General features: G+C 32.1%; 1 protein-coding gene across 1 annotated transcript in view; it reads right to left on the bottom strand.

Annotated features, from left to right (window-relative positions):
• Cht7 (chitinase 7) overlaps nucleotides 1-15,677 on the bottom strand; it is a 104,614-nt gene that overhangs the window by 22,280 nt on the left and 66,657 nt on the right. The window contains exons 6-7 of the mRNA XM_090104289.1: nucleotides 4,646-4,769; nucleotides 629-810 (exon numbers count right to left, since the gene is read on the bottom strand). Coding sequence (XP_089960415.1) covers nucleotides 629-810; nucleotides 4,646-4,769 — 306 coding nt within the window. The remainder of the gene's footprint in view (nucleotides 1-628; nucleotides 811-4,645; nucleotides 4,770-15,677) is intronic.

The following is a 15,677-nucleotide window of genomic DNA, read 5'->3' as shown; positions in this document are numbered from 1 at the left end:
AACGATCAAAATTATTGAACTATAGGTTGGCTAAGGAATTCAGCTCTTTACCAGCTACATCTTGAAGAGTATCTATAGGATACTAGTATACCATAATTTAGGTCATATGTACGTCAAGCCTTTGACCAATACGCCTACGCATTTGCTTTGTGAAGGACGAGTGATACGTGCATACCAAAATGTCTTGGCACAAATTAATCATAGCCCACATTCTGTATCTCCTATTTTGGTAAATATGCATTTAACAGTTTGACACAATTCCATCAATACAGCTCGAATATTCTTCGAATTATTTTCCATATTTGTATTATAAAGAAATTAATGGTATTGAATGAAGTCACGATAAAGATGACCACAACTTTGTTGGCATAATATATTAACTAGTCGTGAATGAAGATAATAATATCAGTGCTTTAAAAGAAATAGAATTTGTTTACAAATAAAAAATACTAAACGTTAAATCTAAATTACAAATAAAACAACATCTAAGATAGTTTTCAATACTCACCAAGATGAGCAAGAAAGAGTAAATTGTCATTTACATTAATTGGTAGAATTTTAGACCAAAAAAGTATTTATCCTGAATGTCTTAATACCAAATAAATTCTAAAGGTCCTATAGCACTCACCAATAATCAGTTTTTCCTTAGGAGCTCCCAGCTTGACCCACAAGTGAGACGCGTGGTCCACGGACAGTTGCTTTCTCCACTCGGAGTCAGATGATGGTGCGTACAGAGGAGCATTATGACCAGTCTCCCTCTCCCACTTGCCGTGGAAATCGTAGGCCATGACGTTGATGAAGTCCAGGTAACTAAGGAATAAGAATGTATGTCAGATATTTTAGAGGTACCTGGAAGTTGGACAAAAGATAAAGTATACATTTTTAAAGAATAGAAATAAATCGATCACGAGACAGGAGTCGTACCCGCGTCTTTCGCCACTAAAAGATTAAGATTTAAGCTAAGAGGAATTTTCTTTATGAGGATTATATTTTGATTTTTGGTATGGTGTTTTAATATTTGTGTTGTCTATTCATTTATCGTTTCTTACTGTCTAAAGTGCTTATTGGTTTTTCCCGGTTAGGATAAAACCTTGTGTTGTCTCCACCAATACTTGTATTTTTATTTCAAAAACATTACAATAAAACGAAGGTATAAAAGAGTATTAATTATTCACACAGGTAGCATTAATTTCCTACCTGAAAGATATATTTGGCAGAGCTTTAAAAATATCAACATGACAAATTAATGAGCCTCAAATAAAGCTCCATGTAGATTTGGAGGATTTTGGCGTGGAAGTGATGTTGTCTCTTTCTTTAATACAGACAATGACAAGGACGGAAGTACAATTGCACGTCCTTTCTTGCAAACATCATATGCATATGAGCCTTTATTGTGAAAAACATGAATGTAAGGGTGAAGGCTAGCAACAAAGATGGAATCTTTTTATACTTGTTTTGAAGCAAACAATAAAGAATAGCAAACAATGCGAATGTGAGAAGCGTTTAACATGTCAATGGTTTAATAAGATTTCACAATTGCTTGTGGGAAAGGAGAGTTTTTTGGGGGCTGATGCTATTTCTGTTTGTTTAAAGAATTTTAGATCAAAAATTTACTTATACTTATGAAAGAAGAGCTCTTCTTCTTACCTTTAACATAATTTACTTTGCAAGTAATTGTGTCCTTAATTGAGAAAAGAAGACATACAGACTATTTTTTAAATATTGGTATGCATTGTATACGTGACGTAAAATATATTTACTTTACCTTAAGGCTGCAGTCTAGCAAAATTGCGTTTTCAACAAGTTATTTGACAATTTTTTCCCGGCTAATGAAATGATAAACTGAATTTTTTTTTCTTGTTTATCAATTAGTGTTATATACGCAATGCGCGTGAATTTTTTCACATTTATAAAGTTACTTTATGTTACCTTAATCAGGCCTTCAAGATAAGTCTCTTTCCCCCAAAGACATTTCGAGCTAAGTTTGTGCACTCACTACGTTGCAACCGATTACAATTTACACAATCTGATCAGCGCATTATTATCCTTATATAGTCGTAATTAAAAACTGCTGAATACAATTGCCGAAAAACTTATGATTTTCTTAATTAGAACGTTATAAATTCATGAAATTTCCCATTTTTTGCCTTACAAAATCTATTGATAAATACTGCTAAAAGTTATTTTTTCCATTAATTTATTCGAGTTGGTTGAAGACCAATGAGTATTAATCCTTTAAAAAAATTTTTTTTTGAATTTTGATAATTCTTTAAATATTAAAAAAATATTTAAAATAATTAGGAAAAATCCTAGCGAATTTCTTTAGTCGCGCTCCTTGGGCCGGAGCGTTCTGACGTGTGCTCTACGCTCGATTTTCCTTCATACCGAAGTGAAAGTTGCTCTACTTCATTAAATTTAATATTTTTGTTAATTGATTATTTTTATCTTAGTTTTGTGCAAATATTCGTATTTTTAAACATTTGATTTCGATATGGAAAATAAACGAAAAAAATACGCGTGTAACTACATACTAGAAAAAAAATTATCTTCGAACATAAAGTTAATGAAACCAAATAGATTGCAAAGGTGATTGGCAACAATTTCTTTATTTTACGGGGTGTCAGTAAAGGGATGTATATTTCTTTAAAACTAAAGTAAGCTCATAAATTTTCTTATAATATAATTTTTTTGAAGTTCCAAAAATGTTTATTTTTCGTTTGAGAAATACGAAATATAATATAAACTTGTATTGAGAACTTGAACTTCCCAAGTTCATCCGGGGAAATCCCCATACGGGGAAAATGATTTGTTTACTCCAAAATTGATCCGAGGTGTTTTAATTTTTTCTTCTAGTCATTTTCAACGTAGCGGCATGTTGTTTGATTATTAATTTTGTAACTTAAATACAGGATGTTGGTTTTATATTCTGATCTTACAGACGCGCTGACAAATTTAGTCCGCCATTTCTAGTTTAGTCTACCAACTCTAAGTACCAATATTAAAACGAATGGATTATCATCACATCATCAAAACTCAGATGTAATGGAAGATCACAATAACATAGAAAATTCAGTGGGTGTTGAGAACTACACAAACAGAAGTAACGGAGACGCGAAGAATAAAAAAAGAGGACGAAAACGATAATTCGTTGATGCTTTCCCTTTTCGACATATTGTTAGGGTACATCACCAATTTGCAAAAAACAAAACTGATGATTCCCAATTGCTGATTAAAAATGAAAAACAAATAATCGACAACAGTGGCGAAAATTTGCTGATCACAATGAAACATCCTTCAGTGGTAGCAGATTTACTCATTTCAAATGTATCGGTGAACAGCGTAAAGGAGAGGAGGACAGGAAAACATTATGAATGTGGATGGTGGATTGTATACAGGGTGTAATCGATAAGTATGTGCAAGCGATTATGACGTTATTATTGCAGGTATCAAAAAACTTAAAACTGATATCGAAATTACTTTACCTAATGAGCCAAATGACAATAATAACTTTTTAAAAGTATAACGAGAAATATCTAAAAAATTTACTTTATACACTCCCATATCAAAAAGGGAAAATGGGACTAGTAGAAGTTAAATGTCTAATTCCGGCAAAAGACATGAATGCGGAAGATGCGGTTAAAAAAAAATTAATATTTGAAATACAATGCAAAAAATAACACTTTTGTCATAGATAGTCAACTAAACGTTGCAGAAGCAGAAGTCTGCTTATTTGCTGTTTGGACTGGAGTGAATAATTCGTTAAAAATAGAATATATAAAAAAGTATGTAACGTTTAGGCAAAATAAAATGATGGACCATTATCAAGATTTTACATAAATTGCCTACTGTCAGAATTGATTGATTCGAGACTTCAGCATTCGATGCCCATCAAGGACCCATCCTATATCATTCAAGCGATTGAAAAAAAGAGATAAATCCAGTGCAACCGATAAAGCATCAGAATGCTAGCAAAAGATTTATTAGGTTTATCAATATAAATCTATATATTACACATAATATAATAAATCTGTAGAAGACGCGAAGACTGACATCCGCGCGGACGGAGTCGCGGGCGGAAGCTAGTCAGAAATAAATATCTTTTGTTTTCATTTAACACAAACATTACATTTTTTTATTATATACAAAATTTGTTTATCCGTTTTATTAGTTAAACTGAACAACTTTCACTAAGAAACTTAGGTCGAAAAAAATGTATAGAGTTCTGCATTTTGTATGGAAAGCTTATTTTTTTTATATTTCGTCCAAATTTCTTTGTAAAAGTTGATCAGTTATATAAACATGAAGTTGAAGATATCAATAGAAAGTATTCGCAAATTTTGTGTACTGATAAAAAAAAATCACCCGGTGTAATTTTTACGAAAATTGTTTCAAATTGTCATTTTGGTACTTATTACGAATATAAAATTATGCATACGAATGATTTAATTTTTAAAAATTAAGTGGAGCAACTTTCCCTTAGTACATTTGTATTATTTACATATAGGATGACAGGATGCATTTGTTTGCACTACTAGACCAAGCCCTTAAGAAATTCAGTTGTTTTCGAATCAAAACCAAATGTATACAACAATTATTATTGACTGATTATCGTCTTAATCTACTAGAACTTAAAGTCCATAATCACCTAGCAACAGCCGGTACATCATAACCACTCTTGATGTTATCTGGTCCTACGGGTACAGCAGCTGTTAGCAGCAGACGCGGCTTCTTCACTTCTTGGGCCTCTGCTTCGAAGGCTTCTCTAAGTTCTGTGAAAGAAATCTTTACTATAGTAAAACTGTTAATGATAATGGTACTTATATTATGGATATACATTTTTGAAGTGAAACTTTGGTTTGGGTTGAGCGCCTAAAGAAGTTCAGGCGATCAACGAAGAGCTAGTTAAAATTTTAAGGTCCTGGCAATACAGTCATGCTATGGAGTAAGGCGGCGATTTTGGTATCTTTAAATCTTGCCAAAGAAGTTTCGCTTCTGACACGTGTGCTCGGCACACACGCTTTTTTAACTAACTATTTTAGGTTACTAGATGGAGACGGCTCACTCAAATGCGAATCTAGATGAAAAATAGCCCATGTGTCCATTCAGATTATATTCTACTAGCTATCCACCCGCAGCTTCGCCCGCGCAGTCAAAGAAAAACCAGCATAGTTCCCGTTCCCATGGGATTTCCGGGATAAAACCTATCCTATTTCCCGGGGTAAAAAGTAGCCTATGTCCTTTCTACGGTATCAAAATATCTCTATACCAAATTTCATGCAAATGGGTTCAGTAGTTAAGGCGTGATTGAGTAACAGACAGACAGACAGAGTTACTTTCGCATTACAGTATCAAATTTCATTCTGGTCAGCTGTTATTTCAAGAAAAAGTAACAATCCGGCAAACAATTAACAAAATAGGATATTAACTGGTGAAGTAAACTTCTTCGTCCTACTTCAGACATTAATCATTAAAGGTACTGATCGATAAAACAATATTAAAATTTAAGACGTTTAAATTATAAATATAGCAGATCGTAACTCTCGGTCAGGTTTTAAAGGAATTTAGAAAGGCCATATAGCAACAAGGACGAATATATAAAGCACGGATAAATATGACTTTGCCTATCTAGATGCTCTTTATTATTATGAGAAAAACACAATGAATAATCGCTTAAGTGGTTTTAAATCTAAACTATTATTATGGAATCTAGTTGTCTAAAATATCAATAGTATTAGGAAAAGAAACATAAAGAAAACGTTTGGATAACTTGAGGAAGAAATATGGGAAACTAACGCATAAAATACTTCTGTTCTATTAAGGGCCGATTTTTCAATGCTTGGATAAAACTTATCCGTCCAATAAAGTATTACACGATAATATTAAAATGTCACGTAAACTGTCAAATACGGGCAATTAGAATACGTTTAAAATAGTAGTTTTAATGTATATTAATTATATTAATCGTCGTAGTATTCGTCGATTAATATACATTAAATAATATAATATTTAATGTATATTAATCGACGAATAAGTTTTAACCAAGGATTGAAAAAACAACCCTAAAACTTTTTATATTATACGCTCTGCAAATTTCATATTGTAAGCCAAAACATTAAACTCATAAAAGTGTTTATAATAATACCATAATAGCATATTTATGAAATACTTCTGTAAGTTGTAACTGCAAAAAAATACACTGTGATCACAGCCAAGCATTGCTGGAAGCCCCTAATTCCCTTCTTTAAAGGTATACAAGCGAAGTCACGAGCATAGCTAGTCTAATTAAAAACGTAGGCGTAAAACACACAAGAGAATACAAGACGTAACTTATAAATATTAATCTTCAGTGAAATCCAGAAAATACTTTATTAATTTAATGAAAGGATTCGTTGTAATGGGGCTCCCGGGAATTCGGGATGATTTATTAATTAATATTTAATGATAGTTTTCATCCTTGAAATGTTTTGATCAGATAGAACAATGAAATAAGTAGCTGCTTTGAAACAAGTCATAAATGTAAAAGACGAATAAATTCAGAAGAAAACGTAAGACCATAAATTTTAATAATTTAGACGTATTATTATTCCAATAAAAAATAAAATTCCTCTTGAGTCTATAGTAATAATAAATTAACATTCTGGAGAAAAACAGCAGCCATAATTATTAAAAGAAAAAGCGATGTTTAGGACTCAACACAATAAAAAACAAAAATCTTCACCTCAGCAAATGTCAGGGTCAGAATGATTCATTCGAACGTCTAGCTCATATTAAGCACTAGATTTCTTTTTTTTTTCGGCTAACACAGTAGGTGGGATGGTATTATTTCAATTTTATTAATTTGGATTTCATCGTAAACTAGGTTTCCGCCCGCGGCTTTGCCCGCGCAGTCAAAGAAAAACCCGCATAGTTCCCGTTCCCGTGGGATTTCCGGGATTGCGTCATTTTCCCGGGATAAAAAGTAGCCTATGTCCTTTCTCGGGTATCAAAATATCTCCATACCAAATTTCATGAAAATTGATTCAGTAGTTTAGGCGTGATTGAGTAACAGACAGACAGACAGAGTTACTTTCGCATTTATAATATCTAGTATGGATTAACTGTGCATTTAAATCCTGTTGTACACTGTCGAAGATATAGACCAACTCAGAAACCCTTGTGATCAACACTTTGCTGAATACCATCACATGATCAAATGCATACTTATTTTACAACTAGCTTTCCGCCCGCGGCCTCGCCCGCGTTTTCAGAGAAAAACCCGTTCCCGTAGGATTTCCGGGATAAAACCTATCCTATGTCCTTTCTCGGGTATCAAAATATATTTATACCAAATTTCATGCAAATTGCTTCAGTAGTTAAGGCGTGATTGAGTAACAGACAGACAGACAGAGTTACTTTCGCATTTATAATATTAGTATGGATTAGGTACGACTACGATTTTTAAAATATATTATAGGAGATAATTAAATCATTTCGTTTTATTTCATTTCATAAATACAATACTTTAGGATACAGAAAAATATATTTTTTACGATACATCTTTTTTATAAGCCATTTTCCATTTTTCCTCAAATAATATCTAGTCTATGATAAATATCTGTTTTAAAAGTAATCTGTTAATAAGCAATAAAAATGATATCACATTTAAATCCGACGTTTCTGCTTAAAATAATCTTCCATTTGATCCGAACTTTTTGTCGCGTTCACAACGCAAACTTTTCTACAACTGTTCTTACAATAAAAGAGATTTAATATTCTCGTCACGTTGTATTTATTTAAAGTAAGACTGTTAGTTTTGATCCTAAACCAACATTTGCTTGCATCTTAGCAATTTACATATCCTTAAAATTTTTAGATCATTCCTCCATAGGAAAATGGCTAAAACGAATGCTTTTAAAAAGACACGTTCTGTAGTTTCTCTATTTACGTATTAAGTGCCATGTTACAAGTTTTTTTTTGGGACATATTGATTTGGACAGTAAAAAGAAGAAAGGAATATACTGTATAGTAGGTAATTACTAATTAGCAACGAAATTAAAATTAATTACAACTTACTTGGCAAGCGTGACTTTGGCTTAATCCTTTAATTTCAAAATGTTTACTTGTGTAAAATTATTGAGTACAAAATGAAGATATGAATTCCATTATTCAGAACTGGGGTAAAAGTGAAAGAAAAAATATATGAATTTTAAATATAGCAAAGAAATGTAGTTTTTGTCTGTGTCTATTAATATTAGTAATAAATGTAAAACGTTTTATGTTTCTGATATATTAATGTGTTTTAAACGAAATTTTGAATTTTTATTACTTGAAATTACGATTTAGTTAAAGCTATTTCGGAATTTCTAAAGTTAATTCTTTATTTTGAAACCCAACTCGAAAACATAAGTAGCTTATAATATGTATTATCTTCTTTCTTAGTTTAGTCGAAAGCATCTTAGTGAAAGAATACATATCGAGAAAAAAGGCTTTTGTGGACAAGAAGGTCTTATATACCTATCTACTATAATAAAGCACTGAAATACAGTTAAAAAATACTATTTTAAATACATAAGTTTCGTTATGAACATATACCCACAGAACAAAATACTAAAACCTTTAAATATAAGTTTTCATCTTTTAGTTTTGATAGTAAAGAAGTTTCTTAAGAGAACTAACTTCCCAGCTCATAATACAAAGGTACATTGATTCTGTAAATAAACAGTTCCAAAGCAGGCAGCTTCAATAGGAGATTGTAATTAAGCCTTCTCGTGTGTGCTGACAACTCGCACTGTTTTAATGAGCTGATACGCTGGGGTAGGGAAGTGTGGAGAAGGATATTAATATAATCTATATCTATATACATATATAAAACTCAAAGGTGACGCATATAGTGATCTATCAACGCACAGCCCAAACCACTGGACGTATCGGGCTGAAATTTGGCATGCAGGTAGATGTTAGGACGTAGCTGTAGGCATCCGCTAAGAAAGGATTTCCCGAAATTCTTGCGGGAACGGGGAAAAACGGGGTTGCACTTACAAAGCGTGTGCGGAAGCTAGTGTAAAATATATACTAATTCGTTATAAATAGTGGAGTTGTATGTTGTAATATCAGGTTAAATAGCAGGACTTTAAGTGAGATTGTAGTCGAGTACAAGCTTAGTGAACCAAAAATTGATCTGAAAAATGTTCAATAAAATATACTCCAATATCTAACACATTTCTAGCTTTTTGATCCAGTCAAAGCAACGAACGATAACATATAGCGAAGGACAACATTTTACAATCTCTCTGCGTTCTATTGCCTCGGACAAAGGGTCGATGATTCCATTATTGCCTTTAAAAGTGTTGCTTTACTACGTGCCTGTTTAACTACCATCCCATAAAATCACTTATCTACTCAACATAATATTTACCTGTCATTATATTTAACAGAAAAGTTAAACAAAATCTTAATCTTAATACTATTATAAAGGCGAAAGTTTGTATGGATGTATGGATGTATGGATGTTTGTTACTCTTTCACGTAAAAACTTCTGAATCGATAACAATGAAATTTAGCACACATATAGAGGGTAACTTGGATTAACACATAGGATAGGTTTTATCCCGGAAATCCCACGGGAACAGGAACTATGTGGGTTTTCCTTTGAAAACGCGGGCGAAGCCGCGGGCGGAAATCTAGTATATCCATAACTTCTGAAATTGACTCTAAATATCCCCTTTTAACAGATATTTAAATGTTAATAAATAAATCCATTTCTACAGTAACGTATCATATTAACCCGCGAAGTGCAAAGCTGGGGGCTGGAACTCAAAACTAGGTTTAAGTTGAGCGAAGTACTGAACACTTGATTAATTCTTCACTAGTTAATTACCATTGCATGTAACGAATATTAATTACTTACATGTTCGTGCTAACATGTTCACTTATAAAAAAAAACATTTTAACCGATTTTCTATTTATTTTTCGTAATGTAAACATGTTCGTCTGACAGTTGGAATCCAAAATGGTGATTACAAAACAAAATCGAATCGAATACAATTTCAGTAGATATAGAAAGTGTAATGTTATGAATAATTTATTTTTTTGTAAAAAAGATACCACTTTCTAATTATCAGAACTAAACCAATTTAAATGGAACTACAAGGAAAGGCAAGGTTTTCAAATAAAAGAAGAATTATCAATAGTAGTTCACCCAATCCAAAGTTATGAGGTAACAAATCCAAAAGAAATACAGTCGATTTGAGAACCTGCTTTTGAAGTCGGTTGAAAAAATGTAAAAGATTTTAAAGTGAAACTTTTATTAAGTACATCGTCTCAAACTTTTTGGTCTGTGTAGCGCATGTCGCGTGTATCGCGGCTGCCGAGTAGGTATACCTACTCGGAAGCCGACCGTCACGCGACATGCGCTACACAAAGCAGTGTTCGGAACTGTTCGAACAGTTTCACTTTTACCATGGTTTCATAAAACCACACAACATTTTTTGCCTGCTTATCTATAAATCATATTTTAATTAAATATTAAATGAAGTTATTTAACTATACATATAAAATAGAATTAAGCCCACGAGTATCCTAAAAATGCAATATATAAATTACTTCGTTCGACTAATAAGGTTTTATGAGATTCATTTCCATAATATTTTGCTGTAAGTGATATAAGTTCGCGGAACACCATTTTATTTGGATACGTTATGTCCTAATGAATAAATAATAAGATTGATAGAATATTTGTCATTACATTTATAAACACTTAGCGGAAAAGACTAGAATATTCTGTTATTATGAATAATAATAGATATTTGAATTAAATTTAAATGGAAATTGTAAAATCTTAGTGTAAAATGTACAAAACACAAAACATCCGGAATAAATAATAAAATTTCGAATTATAAATATGAAACGCAAATTTAATTGTTTTTAAAAATTAATAGGAATACTGAAAGTGCTTAGGGCCGATTTTTCAATACCTGGTTAAAACTTATCCGTCCAATAAAGTATTACACGATAATATTAAAATGTCATCTGTAAACTGTCAATTGAGGGCATTAAGAATACATTTGAAATGGTAGTTTTATACGTTATTCGACGAATAAGTTTTAACCAAGGATTGAAAAATTAGCCCGTGGTGTTAAAAGCGCAAAATAAATAAGCTCTACATGATAAAAACGAATAAAAAGCAACACCAAAAGTGATTTATTGACAAATTCAAAATTAATTTTAAATTCAAGACGCACGCAAAATGATTGAAATGTGTTGAAGAGTGAAAGAAGAAATTTCAGTGTTGAGTGAGTTTGATACCTTTTTAATATGAGTAAGGGCCGATTTTTTAATGCTTGGATAAAACTTATTCGTCGAATAATGTATAAAACTACTATTTCAAAATGTATTCTTATCGCCCGCAATTGACAGTTTACGTGACATTTTAATATTATCGTGTAATACTTTATTGGACGGATAAGTTTTATCCAAGCATTGAAAAATCGGCCCTTAATGAACATATTTTAAAATATCTATGATTCAAAGTTCTCAAGTTATGTAACACACGAACACCTATTAATTATTATAATTTTTTTCAACATCTTATAAGGCAGGAAATATATGAGGAAATAAATCATGAAGGAATACGTTAGGCCATTTGTATAATCAATACTTAAACATCTATTTATGGTGATATTGCGTTATGTTTTTGCATTGTAATTATTGCTAATATTGACCAAGTTGTACTTTAATTGCTCATTATAAAAATAACTAGCTTTCCACCCGCGGCATCGCCCGCGCAGTCAAAGAAAAACCCGCATAGTTCCCGTTCCCGTGGGATTTCCGGAATAAAACCTATCCTATGTCCCAGGGTAAAAAGTAGCCTATGTTCTTTCTCGGGTATCAAAATTTCTCTACACCAAATTTCATGCAAATTGGTTCAGTAGTTAAGGGCGTGATTGAGTAACAGACAGACAGACAGAGTTACTTTCGCATTTGTAATATTAGTATGGATGAAGTCAAGACTGTAACTGTGTTTGTAGTATGTATAGGAAGTAATATCTGGAACTACGGAATCAATAAACAAATTGATTTTATAGTTTGACTGACCGGTTGCTTGGTTGGTAGTGGCCCTGCCTTCCAAGCCAGTGGTCGTGGGTTCGATTCCCACCCGGGGCAAATATTTGTGTGATGAACATAGATGTTTACTCTGTGTTTGGGTGTTAATTATCTATATAAATATGTATTTAAAATTATATATGTATGTTTATCAGCCATCGTTTCCATAACACAAGCGAAAGCTTAGTATGGGATCAGATCATACCGTGTGTGAAAATTGTCCTGAAATATTTATTTTATATTTTATAGTATATGTTACAATTTTCTACTAGTTTTTATGGTAATTGTTTTTTTCTATTGTTTGATAATAATTGTATCCATATTTTATTTGCTGTTAAATCAACGTGCGTTTAAAGTTTTACTTACACAATCATATTAAAAAAAAAAAACTGGGGCCGTATTATGACCTCTTATTTTAAGTTTACGCCGTGAATTGAACTGAGTGGCAAATTAATAATATGAACGCAATAACCAGCCGTGGTTAATTATGGTAAATTATGAATTCGCCAGTCAGTTCAATTCACGGCGTAAACTGTCTGGAAATAAGAGGTCATAATACGATCCCAAGAACTAATTCATTTTCATTGTGACACTTAACTGTTGTTTACTTCAATAGTAATTTATACTCCCAACTAGTCAAGCCTGAAATATGATAAAAACTTTTATATCGCGTGAATAAACACGAAAGAAGCGAAATTGTTTTGCCTTTCGCATCATTAACTTATTGGTAATGCTATCAAGAATTCACAACGAAGCTTAGATCAAGAGGTTTTGTTACGACAGGACCTAATTATGGTTAAGTGTCGTCACACGAACCGCGGTTTTTTGAAGGTTGTAACGCACATATTTAACCGTGACATGTAACCGTAAGAAATGGAGTTGATTGTGATCGTGTCGACATTACATTGATTTTTATTAAAATTATTTTATATTAACAGCGTGTTATAATAATGTACTTTTGCTATGACTATGTTATTAGTATTAATAATTAATGATCCGTTAAGCATTAGGTAGATAGCATATAAAATAAGTTGACAAATTGTAACTTATTAAACAACGAACAAAACGGCACACATTTGGTAACATAAAAATTGTTTTTTTGACGTTTTACATTGAGTGTGGTCATGGTTCAAAAGCACAAAAGTCCGTAAAAAATTAATGCTTCTAGTGTTTTATAATTTATATTCTTACGATAAATAACATTTTAATTGAATTGAGTAAGGTAGTCTCATTTGACTTTCAAAGACATAAAATAAACATTAAAGAACGTTGCACGTCTGAAGACACCCTTATATGTACGGAGTAGACTTCGTGACATGACGCAACGTGTGTCGAGGTTTGACGAAATTGACCTATGTCCTTTGCACAAACATACATACTAACTAGTTACTGTAGCTATGCATACTGTGAACCTCGAATGAAATTGAAACTAATCGAATTTACATAGTGCGTAGTAAAACGAACGAGAGGGATCGATAAAACCAAAAAAATTGGTTGTCTGTAAAGTCGGTTTACTGACGATAGTTGAACGTGACAACAGCCGATTGTGCTTCTTTGTCGCTCGTTCCGCGCTCTCGCTTGCACTTCAAGCCTTACGGAACGCCTCAGAGCGCGAGGTAACGCCGCATGAGTCATGTTTTTTCGTGCGTGCAGCCGGCTATCGAATTATAAGACGTTGTCACGTCAAAAATAGAATGATGTTGAAGCCGGACTCAACGTTAGACTAATGTACTAACTATTATTTACCCCTTCTTATCTCTATAGAAGATTACGCTGATTTAAAATACACGAATGTAGAGACAGCTTACTAATAATATAATGTGAAAGTTTTGTATTACTCATCAATGACCGTATTTCTGGAATATCCTTAAAGCATACTTAGGTAGTCATGGAAACAGTGCCAAGTCGAGCCTACAAGTTTACCTTCAAAAATTTAGATAAATCAAAAAGTTTATTCACTAGAAGAATACTTAAAAGCACAAAACATATTATACACACATTAATCCTCATCCATTTTCACAAAGGACGTTTTCATAATATTAAAAATTGAATTTATCGATATCGGGTCAGCTCTAATGCCTGTGTCAGGTGGCGAGCCCGTTTTATAGATTCCGCGATCGTTGCTTTTTGATAGGAAATAGAATTATGTAAGGTAGACGCAGTGCTGACGTCAGCTGCAGGCTGCAGCTATCGATAAAATATTTGATTAAGCTCTCGATACTGATGTGACCTTGCGCTAGTGATGCACTCAAGGTATCGATAGATTCATTTATTTTATTATACTTTATTGTAAGTTAGAACTATTTCTGTTCGTTACTTATTGATGGATGGGTTTAAAGATATTAAAATATTAACGTTTGCTACAAATATTTCACAGAATATAAGTGAAACTGGTAATGTTCTTTGCTCGACTATAGTTTTTTAAATAATATAACACAATTTTAGGTACAATCCTTTTTTTGTATTATATGCTACATACATCAAATTCAAATTTCATTTATTTACAAGAATGTAGTTACAAAAAAGGTGTTATTACAATGTTAACGCGCTAATACATTCTACCCACTTTCTGGGTGTGCAAATATTTAAATGGAAATAAGTTAAATTACACTACACCAACACTACACAAATTCTTCGCGTCACTAATCACTATTGTTAAACGTCACTAATTCTTCCTTGTCACAGATTCCGCATCATCACATCATATAAATGATTGCATACGTTTTATTACGAACACTAGACTATGTCGTTTTTAAATAAATATTTTACATTGCATTGTAGATAAAAATATGCAATACATTTCCGTGTTTGCATTTCAATTATTGACGCATATGATCAAAACATGTATTGTATTTTTATGACCAAATTTAACCTTAATTGAATAAACGAAGTAGGTTCCGTAAGCAACGTATTTTTTAATATAGTTTAAAATACCAAATTATTTTTTCAAATTAAATATAAAAGTATCGATAAGTTAGGTACATCACTAGCGGTGAAATGGCTGGTGACAGGTGCAACCACAGACATTCTATCGATACTGCACATTCGACACAACCCACTATTTCCATAAACCTTTATTTTTCAGTTGATAAAACCATGAAAATGATGGATAAAGTTTACGACAATTATTATTAACCGATATATAGATATATATCAGAAATATAAATGAGCATTTCGGGTATCTACCTATCAATTAAAACGTTTTAAATTCCGCCTCCAAACATTTTTTTGTGAATAAAACCATTAAAAACGTATAAAAGGCTGAACACACGAACTATAATAACCAGTCCCATTTATGATTTAATAATAATTAAATATTCAAAAGACTGTAAACAATAATTTTTAAACGGACAGAACTCACGTCTCTAAAATACATTCATGTTAAAGAAATAAGCCCCAGAATTTGGTTTAATTGCCTATTAAGATACGTACTTGTTAAATTAACTAAATATAAAGTACGAAGTAAACATAATATTATACTTACATGTACTTGTAATATTGATTAATACGTTATGTACGTGAGTAAATCTGTGTAAAAAATTGTCTCTTTTAGGTTCTCTAATTCGCTCTTACACATTTTGGGATACAACTTCCTA

This window comes from Colias eurytheme, chromosome 8, assembly GCF_061535395.1.
Source record: "Colias eurytheme isolate Ceu_HAF_F1 chromosome 8, ilColEury1 Martin Lab GWU primary, whole genome shotgun sequence".
Lineage (NCBI taxonomy): Eukaryota > Metazoa > Arthropoda > Insecta > Lepidoptera > Pieridae > Colias > Colias eurytheme.
The sequence above is the reverse complement of the archived record's forward strand: the minus strand, read 5'-3'. Positions and strand labels throughout refer to the sequence as shown.